General features: G+C 41.7%; 1 protein-coding gene across 6 annotated transcripts in view; it reads right to left on the bottom strand.

Moving 5' to 3' along the window:
• Positions 1-166: 166 nt before the first annotated feature.
• LOC139420706 (extended synaptotagmin-2-A-like) overlaps positions 167-20396 on the bottom strand; it is a 37713-nt gene continuing 17483 nt past the window's right edge. The window contains exons 7-24 of one of the 6 annotated variants that reach the window (XM_071170935.1): positions 18101-18156; positions 15041-15161; positions 14372-14548; positions 12366-12448; positions 11705-11753; positions 11333-11422; positions 10913-11008; positions 9941-10042; positions 8919-8981; positions 5604-5678; positions 5380-5466; positions 5050-5199; positions 4453-4820; positions 2905-3003; positions 2512-2643; positions 2166-2271; positions 1700-1749; positions 167-1474 (exon numbers count right to left, since the gene is read on the bottom strand). In XM_071170935.1, coding sequence (XP_071027036.1) covers positions 1429-1474; positions 1700-1749; positions 2166-2271; positions 2512-2643; positions 2905-3003; positions 4453-4820; positions 5050-5199; positions 5380-5466; positions 5604-5678; positions 8919-8981; positions 9941-10042; positions 10913-11008; positions 11333-11422; positions 11705-11753; positions 12366-12448; positions 14372-14548; positions 15041-15161; positions 18101-18156 — 1950 coding nt within the window. In that variant the 3' untranslated portion in view covers positions 167-1428. The remainder of the gene's footprint in view (positions 1475-1699; positions 1750-2165; positions 2272-2511; positions 2644-2904; positions 3004-4452; positions 4821-5049; positions 5200-5379; positions 5467-5603; positions 5679-8918; positions 8982-9940; positions 10043-10912; positions 11009-11332; positions 11423-11704; positions 11754-12365; positions 12449-14371; positions 14549-15040; positions 15162-18100; positions 18157-20396) is intronic. The other 5 variants (XM_071170936.1, XM_071170938.1, XM_071170939.1 and 2 more) reach the window with 5 other exon arrangements.

Genomic DNA, 20396 nt, shown 5'->3' with positions numbered 1-20396 from the left:
TAAATTAAAAGAACGTCGTCTGAAAAACCACTAGATGGAGCTTATGTACAGCAAAACAAGGACCTAGTTAGATACATACTCTCAGACATAGAAAGTCTCACAAAGGCTTACAATGTATTTAGGACCAGTCAAATTTTCACAGGGAAATCTAGTCATTACACATAACTTTAAATTAACCTTTTTTTTTTATTAAAGAGAAACATCTCTTTTATTATTCAAAACAAACCATGAATATACTTATTCCACATGTGAGAACTTGATTCCTTAAAATGTTTCATGTACATTTGTACAGTAAGTGTGAAGGTGTTTAATGTTAAGGCACAGGAAAGATAACTGACAGAGTATTTAAGATGTTTGTAATGCATAATATGAACGTGTTTCAAGATAAAAACAGCATTGCATGGCTTATACGTACAGGAGTAGCCTATTTGTCATCATTCCACAAAATAATTTTTATTTATTTTTTTGTTGAAAAATGGCATAATGTGTCTGGTGTAAGAGACCATTCATATATGGTCCTCTATTCATTTACAAATGATTTAGTACGATAAACAAACTCAAACTCTTATCTGTTTAGATATACTATTCATGTACACCAGAGCAGAACATATCCCCGCCCTGACATACCCCTTCATCTGAACATAATTCTAAATTGCACTGGATCCTTGAAAATATACAGTATAGAATATACTGAACAATCATTTTATATATATTATTTAAATGTGAATCCAGTGGTAGGACTTTTGATCACTGTAGGAGTCATTGATTACCGTTAGCATGAAGAAAATAGGCAAAAGTAAACATAGACCAAATAACACTGCATGACAAAAACATATAAAACAAATTAACTGGTCATCCTTGTTTACATCTTGTAACTTCCATAGTAGCAATATCTGTCCTTTTGATGAGAATTACAGTCACATCAATAGATATGCAGTCCATTCAATGTCAAAGAAAACAAATAGGATTCCAACGTCATTTCCTTCAATAGTAACAAATAACAATGAAAACGATTTAGTCCATTTATGCATTTATAAACACTGAACAAGTTAGAAAACAAGGCAGTAAATGTGCTTTATGACACATTAACCAAAATCAGGAAAATTTTGTGAAACTTTGACGTCTTTCAATAGTGCAGGAACAGCACGTTACAGCGACACTTCAAGTTGTATCTCTACATGCGTCAACATGATATAAAACACAAATGAAAGGGGAAAAAAACTAAGAAAATGAAAATGATGTCCCCTTTGATAAGTGATAACACTAAATGAAAGCAGAGTGATGTGTGTTTCTATGAATGTCAATTGGATATACAAAATTAGATTTTTGTCATGCCTATAAAGCCTTTTTGAATTGAATGTCACTCGGGTTGAAACAGCAGGATGTGTGTTTATGATTATGGAGGTGAAGGTCTTCCTATGTCCCTCTCTATGCCTGGACCGTTTTGCGGCTGCCATCTTCAGTGAGGTCATACCTACAAGACACCAGTGGGGCAACAAATGGCAATGGCTTAAAACTAAAATGTGACCAACAAATATAATACATACACAGGATTTCTATAGCAATTTGCTCACACCCGAAGATACAACCATAGAATGAACAACAACCTAGTTTATTGAACCAAATAAAATGTATATCAAATGTTAACACAAATACAGCACAGAGCTGACAACACAAATTGGGTGAAGGAGCATCTTACCATTGCGTCCAGCCCTTGGATATATCCTCACCACTCAAATCCACAATCACCTACAATAAGTAAAGTAGCATTGGTAGAGTCAACAACAATCAGATAACATTCCTCATGCTTCTTTATTTGGGTAGCGAAAGGTTGCTGTATTGAATCCCTGAGCTGACAAGGTAAAAAAAATATGTTGTTCTGCTCCTGAGCAAGGCAGTTAACCCACTGTTCCCCGGGTGCCGAAGACGTGGATGTCGATTAAGGCAGCCATCCGCACCTCTCTGATTCAGAGGGGTTGGGTAAATGCAGAAAACACATTTCAGTTGAATGCATTCAGTTGTACAACTGACTAGGTATCCCCCTTCACGTTCTTTTTTCAAGTGCAAATGCCACCCTAATCCCACAATAGAAAGTACTACTTTTGACCAGGGTTCATAGGGTCTAGTCAAAAGGGGACACATTATATTTTGTGAGGATACACTACCTTCCCGAGGAGTCCTCTGTGTTTGGACAGTATACTTCCTCCATTCTTCACAGCGATGTCCAGAGTTCTCCTGTGCAGCTCCACCATGGACACACTAAACTCAAACCTGCAGACGAACAAAGCACACTGTAGGATTCTCCTTTATTTCTGAGTGAGGATTTCCTACTGCAGTGATACCGGGGTAATGAATGAATCCAATGGATGACGTTGTGAATTATTTTGATGGTTGTGAAAAGGTTGCATAATGTAGGTGGTGGCCATAGAGATCCAATGTGCTACTATTACTTCTAAGTTTTATATGTCATTCTATGGTTGTGGCCTACAGTGACAGTCAGTCAGAACTCACGTTTGATCATACACAGGGTTCAGGGTTTTCTTTATGGTGCCGGTCTTCCTCCGGCCTGTCCGGCTCTTGTCAGGGAGCAGATAAATCCGAATGAAAGGATCTGATTCATCCTTGGCGAACGCAATGAGGTTTCTGAGGGAAAAATATACATGGGGTCCGTCAGGCACATTGAAATCTGAACAGAGTAAATTCTGAACATGTGGTAATTAAGATGAACACAGACGGGCGGTTTCCTGGACACACATTAAGCGTAGTCTTGGACTAAGGATTTTTCGATGGAGAATCTCCAATGAGCATGTTTTTTAGTCCAGGACTAGGCTTAATCTGTGCCCAGGAAACTGGCCTATACTGTATGTGGCTGGTCTAGTGTGTTATGTGAGGCCACTGACTGACCGACAGGCATGCACCACCACGATGAGCTTGTTCCTCTGGGAGCTGTGACGGACAGTCAGTTGAATCTCCCCCATGGGGTATGGACTAGGGGCAGACCCACTGAAAACACAACACAGCACAGATTTGGGATTACAGTGGCTTGCAAAAGTATTCACCCCCTTGGCATTTTTCTTATTATAATATATTTTTTGGGGGGGGGAGTGGGGTTGTATCATTTGATTTACACAACATGCTTACCTCTTTGAAGATGCAACATATTTTTCTTGTGAAACAAACAAGAAAGACCAAAAAAAAGAGAACCTGAGCGTGAATAATAATTCACCCCCACAAAGTCCGCTTGTGTACAGCAATATTTAAGTCATACCACAGATTCTCAATTGGATTGAGTTTTGGCCTTTGACTAGGCCATTCCAAAATATTTAAATGTTTACCCTTAAACCACTCGAGTGTTGCTTTAGCAGTATGCTTCGGGTCATTGTCTTGCTGGAAGGTGAAACTCCATCCCAGTTTCAAATCTCAAAGACAAACAGGTTTCCTTCAAAAATGTCCCTGCATTTAGCGTCCCTGCCGATGAAAAACATCCCTGCTGCTGCCACCACCATGCTTCATTGTGGGGATGGTATTCTCGGGGTGATGACAGGTGTTGGGTTTGCGCCAGACATAGCATTTTGCTTGATTGCCAAAAAGCTCAATTTTAGTCTCATCTGACCAGAGTACCTTCCATATGTTTGGGGAGTCTCCCACATGCTTTTTGGTGAACACCAAACGTGTTTGCCTTTTTTTTTCTTTAAGCAATGGCTTTTTTTCTGGCCACTCTTCCATAAAGCCCAGCTCTGTGGAGAGTACGACTTAAAGTGGACAGATACTCCAATCTCCGCTGTGGAGCTTTGCAGCTCCGTTCAGGGTTACCTATGGTCTCTTTGTTGCCTCTCTGATTAATGCCCTCCTTGCCTGGCCCTCTCTTGGCAGGTTTGTTGTGGTGCCACATTCTTTCCATTTTTTAAGAATGGGTTTATTGGTGCTCCGTGGGATGTTCAACATTTTGGAAATGTATTTATGACTCAATGCTGATCTGTACTTCTCCACAACTATGTCCCTGAACTGTTTGGAGAGCTCCTAGGTCTTCTTGGTGCCACTTGCTTAGTGGTGTTGCAGACTCTGGGGCCTTTCAGAACAGGTGTATATTAATATATACACTCAGATCATGTGACACTTAGATTGCACACAGGTGGACTTTCTTTAACTAATTATGTGACTTCTCAAGGTAATTGGTTGCACCAGATCTTATTTAGGGGCTTCATAGCAAAGGGGGTGAATACATATGCACTCACCACTTTTCCGGTAAAAACAAGTTATTTTTTAAATTTCATTTCACCAATTTCGACTATTGTGTATGTCCATTACATGAAATTCAAATAAAACTCAATTTAAATTACAGGTTGTAATACAACAAAATAGGAAAAACGCCAAGGGGGATGAATACTTTTGCAAGCCACTGTACATGTACCTTACCTCATGATAGTGATTGTGTGCGTGTGTGTTATTTACTTCTGTAGCTGCCTGAGCCTTTGCTGCAGCTCTAGGGTGGCGAAGGGCAGGGAGATGTCCGAAGCCAGGCTGGCCATGGAGTCCTTGTGGGGCAGGTGTTTCTGGGAGCTGGATATGGTGGTGTTCAGGTTGGAGGTGCTCCTGATGGGGCTGCCTGCGTACAGCTCCTCCCTCTGCTCCTCTCTGCGATGGAGGGTGTAGGTGGCGGCCTCCATTGGTGGTGTTGGGGGGTTGGTGTCTGGGGAAAGAGGTGACTCCGATGTAGAGAGTCTCTGGGAGGGGAAGGTGGGGTTGACCACGCTGGCTTTCCTCACTTGGACAGAGGAGGGCTGTTCCGACGCACGTGTCTGCTTCTCCAGAAACAGAACCTGACATACAGAAGAACAGAGCACAGCGCTATACTGTACATTGTGATAGGACGTTTTCTTTACACACTTCAATAAGTAACTTAAGAAAATAGACAGCAGGTCTAATATGGTTGCGTCACAAATGGCACCCTATTCCCTACAATGTAGATTCCTATGGGCCCTGGTCAAAAGTACAGTAGTGCATTACATAGGGAATAGGGTGCCATTTTGGGGCACTGTCTATCCTTACCCTGAGTGCCAACTTCAGTTTGAGTGTGGAGCTGGGTCCAGAGTTCCTCAGGGAAAATTGCTGAGTGAACATCATGTCCTCTTCCACCAATAGACCACTCAAGGGGACTGTAAGATTACCCAGGTTGCACTTGTGCTTGTCGTCCTTCACCTGGACATCGACAGGCAAGCCAACAAAGGGGTAACATCAGATATTCTATAATTCACATACACTTACTGTAAACTCAATGTTTGACCCAAGCAAAAACATAAAAAACATCTAGTACATGTATACAAATAGATCACCTACCAGTTGTGGTATGATGAAAAATGTATGTAAAGTGTGCAGTACCTCCACTTCCAGCTCCTGCCTCCTGGGGTTATGGATGAGGAAGGAGAAAGCTTCCTCCCACATGGGCTCATTGGTCTTATGGCGGATCTAAAGAAAACACATATAGAATAAAATATGCTGTAATAGAAAATAATAGAATCAACATAAGAACAGGAGTGGAATATGATGTTTACAATTATACTTTACAATTATCTACAGAAACCATGCCCACTGTAGTTTCTTACCTTACTCTCAAATGATTTGTTCCCAACTGTGAAATGAACGCAAGGACTTGGTTCACTGCTCGTTTTCTTGCCGGACTGTGTGAGATGACCAGGAAAAGATTGGCTCTGAATGACTGTCACTAAGACAAAAACCCACACTGAAAACACTCCTATTCTTCAGCTTATTGTAGTAACACAAATATTATACAGTAGAAACAAACTGAAATCAGTGAAGAAATGGTTCAGAATGTCTATCCTCAGATAAAAGAGAATATAAATTAGGCTGCATCTCAAAATTGTTTTCTTTTCCTTATTTAGTACCCTTTGGCATAGAGGGCTTTTTGGACAATGCACAGTAGCTAGGAAACAGTCAACCTTGGTCTTAGTTAGACCACATTCTTCAATCTAATTTCAAGCTCATTCTCAGTTTTGAAACCCAAGAACTCTCACTGTTGGCAACCGGTTTATAAAGTATACTTTGTACATATAACAATGTCTATGTTCCAAATGGCACCATATTCCCTGCGTAGTGCATTACTTTTTACGAGGGCCCATGCTGTAGGCTCTGCTCCAAAGTAATGCACTCGGAGAGTATTCAGACCCCTTCCCTTTTTCCACATTACAGCCTTATTAAAAAAAAAAAAATTTTTACCATTCCTTTTGTCCTCTGACAAAAAAGCAATTCTGCCATGTGATAGGATTATAAAACAGCCTCAAACTACCTTTTATATCAGGCTAAAGCAATCTCCAGGAGGTAGGGATGCACTTTAGTCTGGTAACTTTAGACTCATACATTAGATGTCTCCCAATTGGCACCCTATTCCCTATACAATGCATTGGGAAATTATTCAGACCCCTTGACTTTTTCCACATTTTGTTACTTACTTACATATTATGAAATGAATTTCATTTTTTTCTCTCATCAATCTACACCAACACCCCATAGCGACAAAGCAAAAACAGGTTTTTAGAATATTTGGCAAATTTAAAATAAAATAAAAGCAGAAATACCTTTTTTTACATAATAATTCAGACTCTTTGCTATGAGACTCAAAATTGACCTAAGGTGCATTCTGTTTCCATTGATCATCCTTGAGATGTTTCGACAACTTGATTGGAGTCGACCTGTGGTAAATTCAATTGATTGGACATGATTTGGAAAGGAACACACCTGTCTATATAAGGTCCAACAGTTGACAGTGGATGTCAGAGCAAAAACCAAGCCATGAGGTTGAAGGAATTGTCCGTAGCGCTCCGAGGCACAGATCTGGGGAAGGGTACCAAAACATTTCTGTAACATTGAAGGTCCCCAAGAACACAGTGGCCTCCATCATTCTTAAATGGAAGAAGTTTGGAACCACCAAGACTCTTCCTAGAGCTGGCTGCCCGGCCAAACTGAGCAATTGGGAGAGAAGAGCCTTGGTTGGAGAGGTGACCAAGAACCCGATGGTCACTCTAACAGAGCTCCAGAGTTCCTCTGTGGAGATCGGAGAACCTTCCAGAAGGACAAACATCTCTGCAGCACGCCACTAATCAGGCCTTTATGGTAGTGGCCAGACAGAAGCCACTCCTCAGTAAAAGGCACATGACAGCACGCTTGGAGTTTGCCAAAAGGCACCTAAAAGACTCAGACCATGACAAACAAGATTCTCTGGTCTGATGAAACCAAGATTGAACTCTTTGGTCTGAATGTCAAGCGTCACGTCCGGAGGAAACCAGGCACCATCCCGACGGTGAAGCATGGTGGGTGGCAGCATCATGCTGTGGGGATGTTTTTCAGCGGCAGGGACTGGGAGACTAGTCAGGATCGAGGGAAAGATGAACGGAGCAAAGTGCAAAGAGATCCATGATGAAAACCTGCTCCAGAGCACTCAGGACCTCAGACTGGGGCAAAGGTTCACCTTAAAACAGGACAATAATCCTAAGCACACAGCCAAGACAATGCAGGAGTGGGTTCGGGACAAGTCTCTGAATGTCGCTGAGTGGCCTAAACAGAGCCTGGACTTGAGCCCAATGGAACATCTCTGGAGAGACCTGAAAATGGCTGTGCAGCAACGCTCCCCATCCAATCTGACAGAGCTTAAGATCTGCGGAGAAGAATGGGAGAAACTCCCAAAATACAGGTGTGCCAAGCATGTAGCGTCATACCCAAGAAGACTCGATTCTGTAATCGCTGCCAAAGATGCTTCGACAAAGTACTGAGTAAAGGTTCTGAACACTTATATAAATGTGACATTTCAGTTATTTTATAAATTTGTGAACATTTCTGAAAACCTGTTTTTGCTTTGTAATTATGGGGTATTGTGTGTAGATTGATGAGAGAGAGAAAAAATAATGTAATACATTTCAGAATAAGTAAGTAACAAAATGTGGAAAAAGTCAAGGGGTCTGAATAATTTCCCAATGCATTGTATAGGGAATAGGGTGCCATTTGGGAGACATCTAATGTATGAGTCTAAAGTTACCAGACTAAAGTGCATCCCTACCTCCTGGAGATTGCTTTAGCCTGATATAAAAGGTAGTTTGAGGCTGTATTATAATCCTATCACTTGGCAGAATTGTTTTTTTTTGTCAGAGGACAAAAATAATGGTAAAATGCAGATTTACATTCAGGACGAATGATTGAATTAGACCTAGCTCTACATTAAAATATGTAGAGGGTTCCATTTCATTGCACACACATTGAAATATGGGAACCAAGTGAGTGAGGTTTGGATTTCTCTGCTCAACTCTAGTTCTACCCCTCCCCCATTCCTCATCCACCAAATTAACATGTTTTGAGCTTTGACGTTAAATGTTATAGTGCATGTCATTAAACATCTGGGGCCATGTATCAAGCATCTCAGAAGAGTTCTGATTTAGGATTTTTCCTTTTTGATCACAGTGAATAAGATCACTTGACAGGGTGGACTTGATGCTGAGATGCTTGACACATACGGGCCCCTGTTTTATACAACTACAGAGCAGGTGTGCAACACGTCCCGGTATGTGAAAATCCAGTTCTTATTGTGTGTAGTAAATTAAAAGCTATAAAGTGATGCTTATGGCAATACAAGATCTTAGACAGAGTGATCACTCATCTCCAAGCAAGAACAAACAATGACTCACAGTGAACAAACAATTACTCACAATGAATAAACAATTACTCACAATGAACAAACAATGACTCACAATGAACAAACAATGCATTTACAGATAAGTAGCACCATAAATTACCATAATAATAAAAGTACATTTGGATAGCACAAAGTAAGGAAGGGCACAGACTGAGAACACATAAGACGTCTATGCGTGCTATCTGTGTATGGCGTGCATCATCCCACTTTCTTACTTTACCTTCCGGGACTTAAAGACAGAGGCTTGCTTCAACACGTCATGGTTGAAATGAAACAGGTTGCTCTTTTATACAAAAGGGGGGAGATGGGGAGAAAATCAGACCCAGAGTTAGTGGGATGGGGGATTGATTATAGTTAAGGTTTAGCTTTGGTCCAGGACGTCGCAGCCGAACGACACCCTGGACCAGAGCTAGAGTCGGTTGTATGAAAACAACGACAATCTATAGAGAATGAATGAAAGGAGACACCCAATAAATCAAGGGAGAGGAATATACAACACATAAATAACGTCCATCTATGAACAATAGGTAACAATGGGGACGTTATAATGAATAAGGCAGTATCAAATAAAAGCTGAAGAGAGGAGAATGAAAACGTCATTCATTTTTGGGAGAAGCTATAGGATGAGGTGCTGGTGTGAACTTGTGACGAGGGGTGTTGTTTAGATCGAGCTAATAAGAGATCTGATAGTATTTCAATATTCCCTTACTTAGACATAACGGTCCAGGGAACAGACACTTCAAGCAACATCATCTTTGCCTGTCACCTCTGTTTAGACCGAGAATGACAGGCGTCAACGCATCCTTGAATTGATGCGCCACAAAATACTCCCCTCAATCAAATACCCTGACACCTTGAAATCAATAGTTCTTTGTAAACCATGTTTTCAATGCCTGCACCTTGGTGTTGGACGAAAGATGAAGCACTGCCCTCTATTCGGAGTTATTGGAATTATTATTTAGTCAATATGATAAATATTCATGATCAACTGGGTATGGGAAATCACTGTATAATAATATTATTAGGATTTGCAACCATGCAGCAGAGTCAATCAACATGCTTTATGGTACAAGACTCACAGCAGCAGGTCTGTTACTTAGCTCTGGTCCCGGGCGTTGTTCGACTGGGTGATAGTGAACTCGCATCCGAACGACGCCCTGCACCAGAGCTAGTGTGTTACTGTTTAACCCCACCACACACCGCTAATGCTAACTCTACGATGCAGAGTACCGGAGGACTCACAAATAAGGTTCTATACATTGAGGTATTGCTCTCACAAAAGACTAGGCCAGATGCTCTCCTCTCTTTTAAGTTTCCGCACCCAACGCTCCCTGTGAAGACGCTCTTTATAGGAGAGAACAGGGAGGGAAGAAGGTCAAGTATGGCTTAGACGCTAGAGACGCTGCCAGGCTCATTTAGGAGTTGACTGTCTTGGACTGATATTGACCCATCTGTTGGTTAAGGTCAGCGTTCAAAAGGTGAAAGAGTGTGTTGAAGGAGGAGAGAAAAAAAACAGGAGTTTCAACAAACAGACACTCAAATTAAGCCATTGAGGTGCTCATGTCATGTTCAAGGTGTGTTATGTATGTGGAAGACCATGACAGACAGGGTTGAGGTGAGAACAGTAAACTACGGCATGTTGGCTGAACTACACCTTTGTACTGAAAATGTCTTGTTAAGCTGGGTTAAAAATATTTCTGAACATTCTTTTGAGGTTCAATTTGGCATGATTCACAATAGCTGCCTTGGGTGGAGTAGAATATGTCCAGAAAGTAGAAATATATGACATTCTTCTCTGTATGCTTATTCACAACATTTAATAAGTCTACATTTGTTAAAAAATTAACACTAATGTATAGCATGGGCAAAATGTATTATAATTCTGAAGTAAATGTTATCATGTGGGGTGGCAGGGTAGCTTAGTGGTTAGAGCGTTGGACTCGTAACTGGAAGGTTGCAAGTTCAAATCCCCGAGCTGACAAGGTCATTCTGCCCCTGAACAGGCAGTCATTGAAAATAAGAATTTGTTCTTAACTGACTTGCCTAGTTAAATAAAATAAAAAAATGTACAATCAACCGCAGTGTAATGTGCTTTCACCTGCATCAGTCTAAAGATGCCTCACATTCAGCAATTCAATAATGGGGTCTACCAGAGCCACCAGAGCACTCATTCAACCTTTAACTTCTAAATTCCTGTCACCCAGTTCTACTCACTGGCAGGTTCTTGGCTGAGTCCAAGTACACCACCAGCAGAGCAGACGAGAGTCCATCATTGGCCAGGTTTCGGTCAGCTCGCACACTTCTTAATACCTGATTGGACAGGAGAGACAGGGGGAGGTCACTCCTCAGACAAACTGGACTAGGAGAAGTGAGCAGCCTTGTAATTCACATGTTACATAATGAATTAACGTGCATCTGGCAGTAACAAGACTGAAAGAGAGGCTTTAAGTCAAGGGCAATGTAGTTCACTACATTAGTTAGGGAATAGGGTGCCATTTGGCACGCGGACAAGGTGTCCAAGCTAGCCTCCTAGTAAAATGTAATTATACAAGGTCTTGAATTATCAGACAATCTGGGGGGGGGGGGGGTAAGTAAGTACCAACTTTAAAAAGAGAAGGTTTTGTGATACTGCACCTGGTCCATCTTGTCAGGGGTAGAGAGCAGAGAGAGCCACTCCAGTTTCATGTGTAGTTTCCCCGTGGAGACTTCTTCCAGGTCAAACCACTAGAACGACAGGTTGTTCAAGTGTGCATCCCAAAATGGCACCCTATTCCCTTTAAAGTGCACTACTTTTGTCCAGGACACATATCGAAAGTATCACACTATAATGGGAATAAGGTGCAATTTGGGACATGGATGACATCACAGCATCTTTAAATGAACACAGACAGATAATATATTAAGGCAAATAAATCTCTATCGAAGTGCAGAACTGAAGCCAGGTTCATGTTTTAATTTGATTTGAACCACATTTAGTTGAAGATGCAAAACATATATCAGATTTACCTCATCTACCTTCTGCTCTTTGTGAAGCTCTTTCATATCGATCATCAGGCTGCAATCGAAGACACAAAGATTGGATAAGAAATCAGTAGGGGGTTATTAAGTAAACACCCTGAATCACCACAACAGAAGCGAAATTGATTCTCTGATACAGCATGTTGGCACTCTGACCCAGTCAGGGCCAATAGGGGAATAGGTTGCCATTTGGGACACAGCCAGGACCATGTTAGGTGCTATGCTAAAGCAGCACTAGAGCTAGACAAAACAAAATCAGCCTCCCATTGGGATGAGGACCAAGAACAAGGGCTTTGGTCCAACTCCTAATGTGACTGATCACAGATACTTAATACATCAAAGATACTTTAATTTGTCTCTTCTCTCTTCCAAGGGGTCACCCTTCATTTTGTGGTGAGAAGATGGATGCTAAGTTTGCGATAGCTCTGTTCCAAGGCGTTACGTGCGGCTTGCTGACACTGAAGGCTTGGCATCAGCAAGCCGCAAGTAACGCTCTGGGCCAGAGCTAAGTTTGTGACATATTTTCAGTCTAGAATTAAACAGACTGCTGTGGCTATTATAATTGATATTGGGTACGATAACTCACAATGCAGAGAAATAAGCCTTTTGACCATGAGGTAATAAGAAAAAGGACAGGACATGAGCTTACCTCCCCAGGAAATCATCTTTGTCTGGGTCCTCATCAAACAACTCAATCTCCAGGTGTTGGCCTGAGTGCTCATATACCAGTGCCTGGAAAGGACTTATGTCAATTAATCTCCAATCTCAGATATAGTAGGTCACACTGACTATAGCCAAAGGCTTGTAAAACATGACATGGTGGGTAAAACTGCATGAGAGCCAAAAATATGAGGAAATATTGGACTGTTGGAAATACAGTGCCTTGCGAAAGTATTCGGCCCCCTTGAACTTTGCGACCTTTTGCCACATTTCAGGCTTCAAACATAAAGATATAAAACTGTATTTATTTGTGAAGAATCAACAACAAGTGGGACACAATCATAAAGTGGAACGACATTTATTGGATATTTCAAACTTTTTTAACAAATCAAAAACTGAAAAATTGGGCGTGCAAAATTATTCAGCCCCCTTAAGTTAATACTTTGTAGCGCCACCTTTTGCTGCGATTACAGCTGTAAGTCGCTTGGGGTATGTCTCTATCAGTTTTGCACATCGAGAGACTGAATTTTTTTCCCATTCCTCCTTGCAAAACAGCTCGAGCTCAGTGAGGTTGGATGGAGAGCATTTGTGAACAGCAGTTTTCAGTTCTTTCCACAGATTCTCGATTGGATTCAGGTCTGGACTTTGACTTGGCCATTCTAACACCTGGATATGTTTATTTTTGAAACATTCCATTGTAGATTTTGCTTTAGGTTTTGGATCATTGTCTTGTTGGAAGACAAATCTCCGTCCCAGTCTCAGGTCTTTTGCAGACTCCATCAGGTTTTCTTCCAGAATGGTCCTGTATTTGGCTCCATCCATCTTCCCATCAATTTTAACCATCTTCCCTGTCCCTGCTGAAGAAAAGCAGGCCCAAACCATGATGCTGCCACCACCATGTTTGACAGTGGGGATGGTGTGTTCAGTGTGATGAGCTGTGTTGCTTTTACGCCAAACATAACGTTTTGCATTGTTGCCAAAAAGTTCAATTTTGGTTTCATCTGACCAGAGCACCTTCTTCCACATGTTTGGTGTGTCTCCCAGGTGGCTTGTGGCAAACTTTAAACGACACTTTTTATGGATATCTTTAAGAAATGGCTTTCTTCTTGCCACTCTTCCATAAAGGCCAGATTTGTGCAATATACGACTGATTGTTGTCCTATGGACAGAGTCTCCCACCTCAGCTGCAGATCTCTGCAGTTCATCCAGAGTGATCATGGGCCTCTTGGCTGCATCTCTGATCAGTCTTCTCCTTGTATGAGCTGAAAGTTTAGAGGGACGGCCAGGTCTTGGTAGATTTGCAGTGGTCTGATACTCCTTCCATTTCAATATTATCGCTTGCACAGTGCTCCTTGGGATGTTTAAAGCTTGGGAAATCTTTTTGTATCCAAATCCGGCTTTAAACTTCTTCACAACAGTATCTCGGACCTGCCTGGTGTGTTCCTTGTTCTTCATGATGCTCTCTGCGCTTTTAACGGACCTCTGAGACTATCACAGTGCAGGTGCATTTATACGGAGACTTGATTACACACAGGTGGATTGTATTTATCATCATTAGTCATTTAGGTCAACATTGGATCATTCAGAGATCCTCACTGAACTTCTGGAGAGAGTTTGCTGCACTGAAAGTAAAGGGGCTGAATAATTTTGCACGCCCAATTTTTCAGTTTTTGATTTGTTAAAAAAGTTTGAAATATCCAATAAATGTCGTTCCACTTCATGATTGTGTCCCACTTGTTGTTGATTCTTCACAAAAAAATACAGTTTTATATCTTTATGTTTGAAGCCTGAAATGTGGCAAAAGGTCGCAAAGTTCAAGGGGGCCGAATACTTTCGCAAGGCACTGTATGTATGGAAGTTGTATCTGGTTCTACATATACCCTATGTTGCTGTCCCTGGGGTAGTTAGCACACATGGGCAGGTTTCATTGACGTTTCTGCCCCTATGAAAGTCACTGTATGATATAAGAGTTCATTTTCAGTTGATTTCGTTTACCTCGTAAACTTCGTTCCATTTGGGGTGCAGGCTCTCTTTGACGGTCTTGCTCTGGAAGAGCTGGTTTCCAATATGGAGGACGCCGTAAGGGTCAGACTTCCCTTTGATCAGGCCACCCAGGAATTTATCCTTCCCTTCCAGGTCCTGAGCCTCCAGGAAGTGAATCCTCAGGACTCCCTGGTGACACACACAGCACAGGGACACTTTAAAATAGGACACAGTAAAATATTAAAGGGACATTGCACTTTCAAACCAAAGTTTGTCAGATGATTTCAAACTTCTAAAGTAATCTAATTGTCGTCTAAAACTCTAAAGTAGTCCAGATGAAACCACGTCCCACAACATCCGTTGCAGCTATATGCCTCCACCCCAAATTAATGGAAAAGATACGCACTGAATAAAACCGGGAAAACCAGGAAATTAGACAATGCTTATCTTTTCCATTAATTTGGGTTGAAGGCATATAGCTGGATCTACACAACCAATGTCTTGAAACATGGTTTCATCTTGACATTAGTCTACCTTTTCGTATTTTGTTCAATAGTCCGTTGGTTTATATATTCCCCAAAAATACTAAGATGTGTTTTTTCAATTAAGTGATCCTTTAATTAGTGTGTGAAATATGATGATGTGTGATTAGATATAAAGACAGGTGAAAGGCTGCAGTACTTTTGGCATAGGGAAGCGTAGCTGAGCAAGTTCTACATCCCCCACCAGTGGGATAGTGATGCGGTTGGGCGACACCAGGTAGCTGTAGATCATGTCCTGAATTAGACTGTCAGACAAGCCACTGAGGAAAAACGAAACACAACAAACCCCACAGTCAGTCAGTACAACCTTGGGATGACAATATTCTCACCTAATCTCAGTCAAGCACAAAGGAACATGTCTTTTTCCATTTTATAAGATGGAAGGAACATTGGAAGGGGTTCAAGCACCTCAAAATATCAATGTAATAAACTAGGGAGTCAACACTTAGCAGTGACATTAAGGAGGTCTTACGGCCTGGGAATTACAATGCCTGGTTAAGAGAAGTCGATAGCCATAAGTGGTCTAGTATCTGCTGAGATTTTCAGTTAACCTTTGAGCTCTCCACTTCGGCCTAATTCTGTACACAGAAATAACTGCATGAGAGGGTTGAAGCAATCTGTAAAGATTAAACAACCGTATATATTTGAAAAGGCATAGAACCAATTTAAATACCTCCATATACAGTACATTCCTTCACTCTTTCTCTCTTATTTCTCTAAGAAACGTAGTTATCATTTTATCCTATCATTTCTTTTGCAGCTAAGGAGCATTACAAAGGACATGATTCCTCTTTAGTGTGGGATCAATCACGTGGAACACATACAGGTACACACACATGCACACGAGCGGGGTGAGCTGTTTTCAACTTGCAGCTGGCGTTGACCGTCGCATACATGCAGCTCGGTGGCAAGTAAAATAATGTATTTAATATTACAGTACACCTACCGTACTATAAATACGGTATCAAAGAAAGTAATGTGTAACGGCACACAGTACAATACCGTAAAATGTACTGTATTAAACTGTAAAAAAGTAAATACTATCGTAATCTGAATTAAGGGGAGAGGTTTGTATTTTACTGTAATTACAAAGAATTGGTACAATCAAGTTGGCTGCTAGGTAAAGTGTTTACACATTAATTAATGGTATTTTATATGACTTGCACTTCTAGAGGTATAACAACATAGGAGTTAAATGGGTAGAGTGTTCTCACTCACGATTACAACATCGTGTCGTATAGCATCTTACAGGCATGCCTCAAAATATGTTAAATGAGACAGAAACAACAATACCATGCACCCACTATTGGTCAAATGTTTTTTTGGCGCTCCAAAGTTACGGTACGGTATTATGTGGGGTGGAATTACAGTACAGTTCAAAATATAGTAATTATTTTCCCACCCACAACATTTTCCCATAATGCAACATAACTTACAGTATGCTGCAGTAAAGCATTTCCGAGTTTTTTACTGTTGATAGTACCCCAAATTACCATATAATTTACAGTTCTCTGTTACAGTGTGTAACGTGTACGCTGGGAGTCAGGAAGCAAGTACAGGGAGTGACTTCAATAATAAATAACAAAACAAGAAACACAAGTAGCGTACAGACATGAAACACTGAAACAGAAACAATAATGCCTGGGAACCAAAGGAAGTGACATAGGGAAGGTAATCAGGCAGGTGATGGAGTCCAGGTGAGTCTGATGAGGCGCTGGTGTGCGTAACGATGGTGACAGGTGTGCGTAATAATGAGCAGCCTGGTGACCTTGAGCGCCATCCCCTAGCCTCCACAAACAGACCCACAGTGTCCTGACTGCACGGATCTATTACACCCCTACAGAGAACTAACGGTGTGGGGGATGATTTCCGTCACTGAGCTGCGGATGTGTCAACACCCGTGTCTAAATAAATAGACTGTAGGGAGGAGAGTGGCTGTATCATGAAATCTTTATTAGGGCCTTTTTCCACCGCAACATTAGCATTTACAGAATGCTTTTTAAGAAGTGAATGTGAATAACAGAAATGATGCCTGACGTCTGCAGAGAAGACAAAGGCTATCTGCACTTCAAATGGCTTGGCTCCTTTACCAGCAGGGGGAAACATATTCTATGGGATCCATTGGCTTATGGATGAGTTGTGCTTGTTTCCCCAGCCAACAGTTCTCTGTCTATGTGACTCTTATGTATGCATGTTGTTGCTGTACGTGTCTTGCTGGTGAGTGGTTACAAATCCGATTTGCTCTTGTGGGATTCAATTCAACGCAAGTAGTAGCACCGCCACACAACAGAAAAAATGTAAAGACAACACAAGAAAAGTGTTTACTTCTTAGCCAATGCCTCTTTACATTCACGTCTATTATATTCGACACTAAAGCATAACAGTTGCTCTCGAAAAGCAGACCATCCAATTTGCTCTTTCCTTTAAATGAGCCCTAAGAAATCCCCAAGTCCCCTGCCCATTACCCCATCATTTCGGAGTTGAGAGATGTGCAGAATAGAGTATTTTAGCAACCTTAGAGAGTTGGTGGAGCAGCCCAATTTACACACTATAGATCTCTATAAAGTCAGAGTTGAGTTGCACAAATGAAAGCGACAGCTTGTTCAACCATAAAAACCTTCTTGCTTTCTGAGCCTTTTTAGTCTCACAGCTTGCAGGCAGGCATGTGTTGCGGTGAGCAGCTGTAGGGTGATGGTCCCTCTAGTTTAGTGGCAATCTGCAGTTCAAACAATAACAAAGCCCAAATGTATCCAAATCATAGATACGCTATGGATGCAAGGACTCACCATCCCTGATATCAAAATGATAGTTTATACAGTGTTTGTTTGCAACTACACTGTTAACAACTAATGGAGTAAAACAAGTGTATACTTTGGGTTGTGATGCGGTACGACTATTGAACTGAGCCCATAAGGCTCATGTTATATTCTTTAAGAAACAAAATGGGTATATATCATTAATATAAAAGTTAAAAAAATGGTTGTAGAAACCCCAAAACATGTTGTACCTAAAAGTAGTGAAAGCTTTGCCTGACAAAAGAGGGTGTAGGGTGAAGTTGCCCCAAGATGCTGATCTTGGGTCAGTTTTACATTTTCCCCACTAGTGGTTAAGGTTAGGATTGGGGGAGGGGAACCCGCTCCTAGATCTGGACCTAGGGGAAACTTCACCCCAGAGCACAAAACAGACCCAGTTTACTTACTTGAGCCCAGGAATGTCTAGTATATTGGTGATTCCTGTCCAGTTGATGTCCAAAAGCTAGATGAAAACAAAACACATGTAGATTTAGCGGTATGGAATCTGGAAGAACATGCTGTATAGAGAACGATTGAAAAGACACACCTGCGCTTTTTTACTCAAATTATCTAAAAACAAACACCATCTTATAGAAGGGAAAATACACACAGGGACACTAGCCAGAAGAGTGAGATTAAGTAAATGATCTACATTGATTCAAGCACTTAACTTTAATGTTGTGTGACTCCTGTGATGTAATTACTCACAAGTGCAGCAAAGTAAAACAGAAGCCAAAGAAGCTCATTTCCTTGCCTTTTGACAAATAAACCAATTTCCTTTGAAATCTGACAATTTTGCAGCCGAAAAATGACAAGATGGTGTGCCAACATGCATATTTTTTTGTTGCAGTTTTACCCTATATTTAGCCTGATGGAACCAGCCTTAAATCTGTGTTCCATTTCTGTAGTAAATACCCAATACAACTTTATTATTTACGAACAACAGAAATGTGTCTTCTGCTCTGTTCTCAAACCCTGAGCTACCATTTTGTGTTATCATGGCTTGATGTTTCAATATACAAAACAATACACAATGACGGTGAGACATACAGTATATGTATACAATCAGGCTGGTTCTAACAGGCTACTAGTTAAATACTGTACCTAACTGTTTTACTTGTTTCAGCTTTCTCTTATATACACGTTACTGTTGAACTGTCGACACACATCTTTGTACAGTCTGTGTATGAGTCAGTGTTAGAACACTGACACCAAAGATACCGCCCCCCCAGATTGGACTAATACTTGACCCGCTGAAAGATTATTACAAAAACAATCCTCTGGAACCAAATCCGTATACAGGGGCTGTTCCCAACGACATCCTATTTCCTATGGACCCTGGTCAACAGTAGCACACAACATAGAAAATATGGTGCCATTTAGGGCCTCCCGGGTGGCGCAGTGGTTAAGGGCGCTGTACTGCAGCGCCAGCTGTGCCATCAGAGTCCCTGGGTTCGCGCCCAGGCTCTGTCGTAACCGGCCGCGACCGGGAGGTCCGTGGGGCGACGCACAATTGGCCCAGCGTCGTCCGGGTTAGGGAGGGCTTGGTCGGTAGGGATGTCCTTGTCTCATTGCGCACCAGCGACTCCTGTGGCGGGCCGGGCGCAGTGCCAGGTGCACGGTGTTTCCTCCGACACATTGGTGCGGCTGGCTTCCGGGTTGGATGCGCGCTGTGTTAAGAAGCAGTGCGGCTGGTTGGGTTGTGTATCGGAGGACGCATGACTTTCAACCTTCGTCTCTCCCGAGCCCGTACGGGAGTTGTAGCGATGAGACAAGATAGTAGCTACTACAACAATTGGATACCACGAAATTGGGGAGAAAAAGGGGGTAAAAAATTCCAAAAATATATATATAATAATAAAAATATGGCGCCATTTGGGATGTTCACAGGTTCTATTAAGGCCAGGGACTGTGTATTTTTCCATGCAAAGTCTCTTACCAAAAGGTTTTGTGGTTATACAATGTAAAAGGGGACAATGCCTGTTTGAAATCACCCTGCATATTGGTAAACGTGAACATTTGATCTGAGTGACAGCACAGCTAAGCCAGAAAAAGTTACCGGCAAGGAGTCGGACAGGTAGTAACTTCTAAGCCGGCGGGTATTTATTTCTTTATGCTAGTCGGAGCTTTGATGCGTCTCTTGGCTCAAGGAATCAATTTCAATGCGTTTTACAGCCCCCCCCCCCCCTATCTCTCTCTCTGTGTGTTGCCTACATTCACTGCAGCAGATATAGTGTTGAGCAAGGACTGTCCGGAACACTGCAAGGCAACCAAAGTAGCTAATTCCATATGGTGCATTTCCACTGCATGGATTGGTGCAAATGTTTGGGCCAAATACTGTGTTTTGCCTTTTGTGTCTAACACTGGTGCATACAAAGAAGGCTGGAGTGACACCAGCTGCAGTGGAGAAGCCCTATAGGGGGTACTTTACCGTAGCAGTGAACTGGCAGAGCAGTGTGGCTTCTTCTCCAAGCATAACATGATCAACTAATGGAGGGTCCTTGGAGACCATGTACACAATGTGTACCAATTAAAACAGCTGCGCATTGCAGAACTTTGCAGCTGTGCATTTTAGCTGTGCATTGCGGAACTAGCCTTCCTAAGGATGTTTCCCTTCCAGTTCTCTGCGTTTCACCTCTCTGGCAACACAGCACAGACAAGGGCATCGCCTAAAATGGTGTCCTCCCATCCACAAGTTGTCTC

This window comes from Oncorhynchus clarkii, chromosome 11 (assembly GCF_045791955.1).
Source record: "Oncorhynchus clarkii lewisi isolate Uvic-CL-2024 chromosome 11, UVic_Ocla_1.0, whole genome shotgun sequence".
Taxonomy (NCBI): domain Eukaryota; kingdom Metazoa; phylum Chordata; class Actinopteri; order Salmoniformes; family Salmonidae; genus Oncorhynchus; species Oncorhynchus clarkii.
Note: the sequence above shows the minus strand (reverse complement) of the source record. Positions and strands in the feature narration are given on the sequence as shown.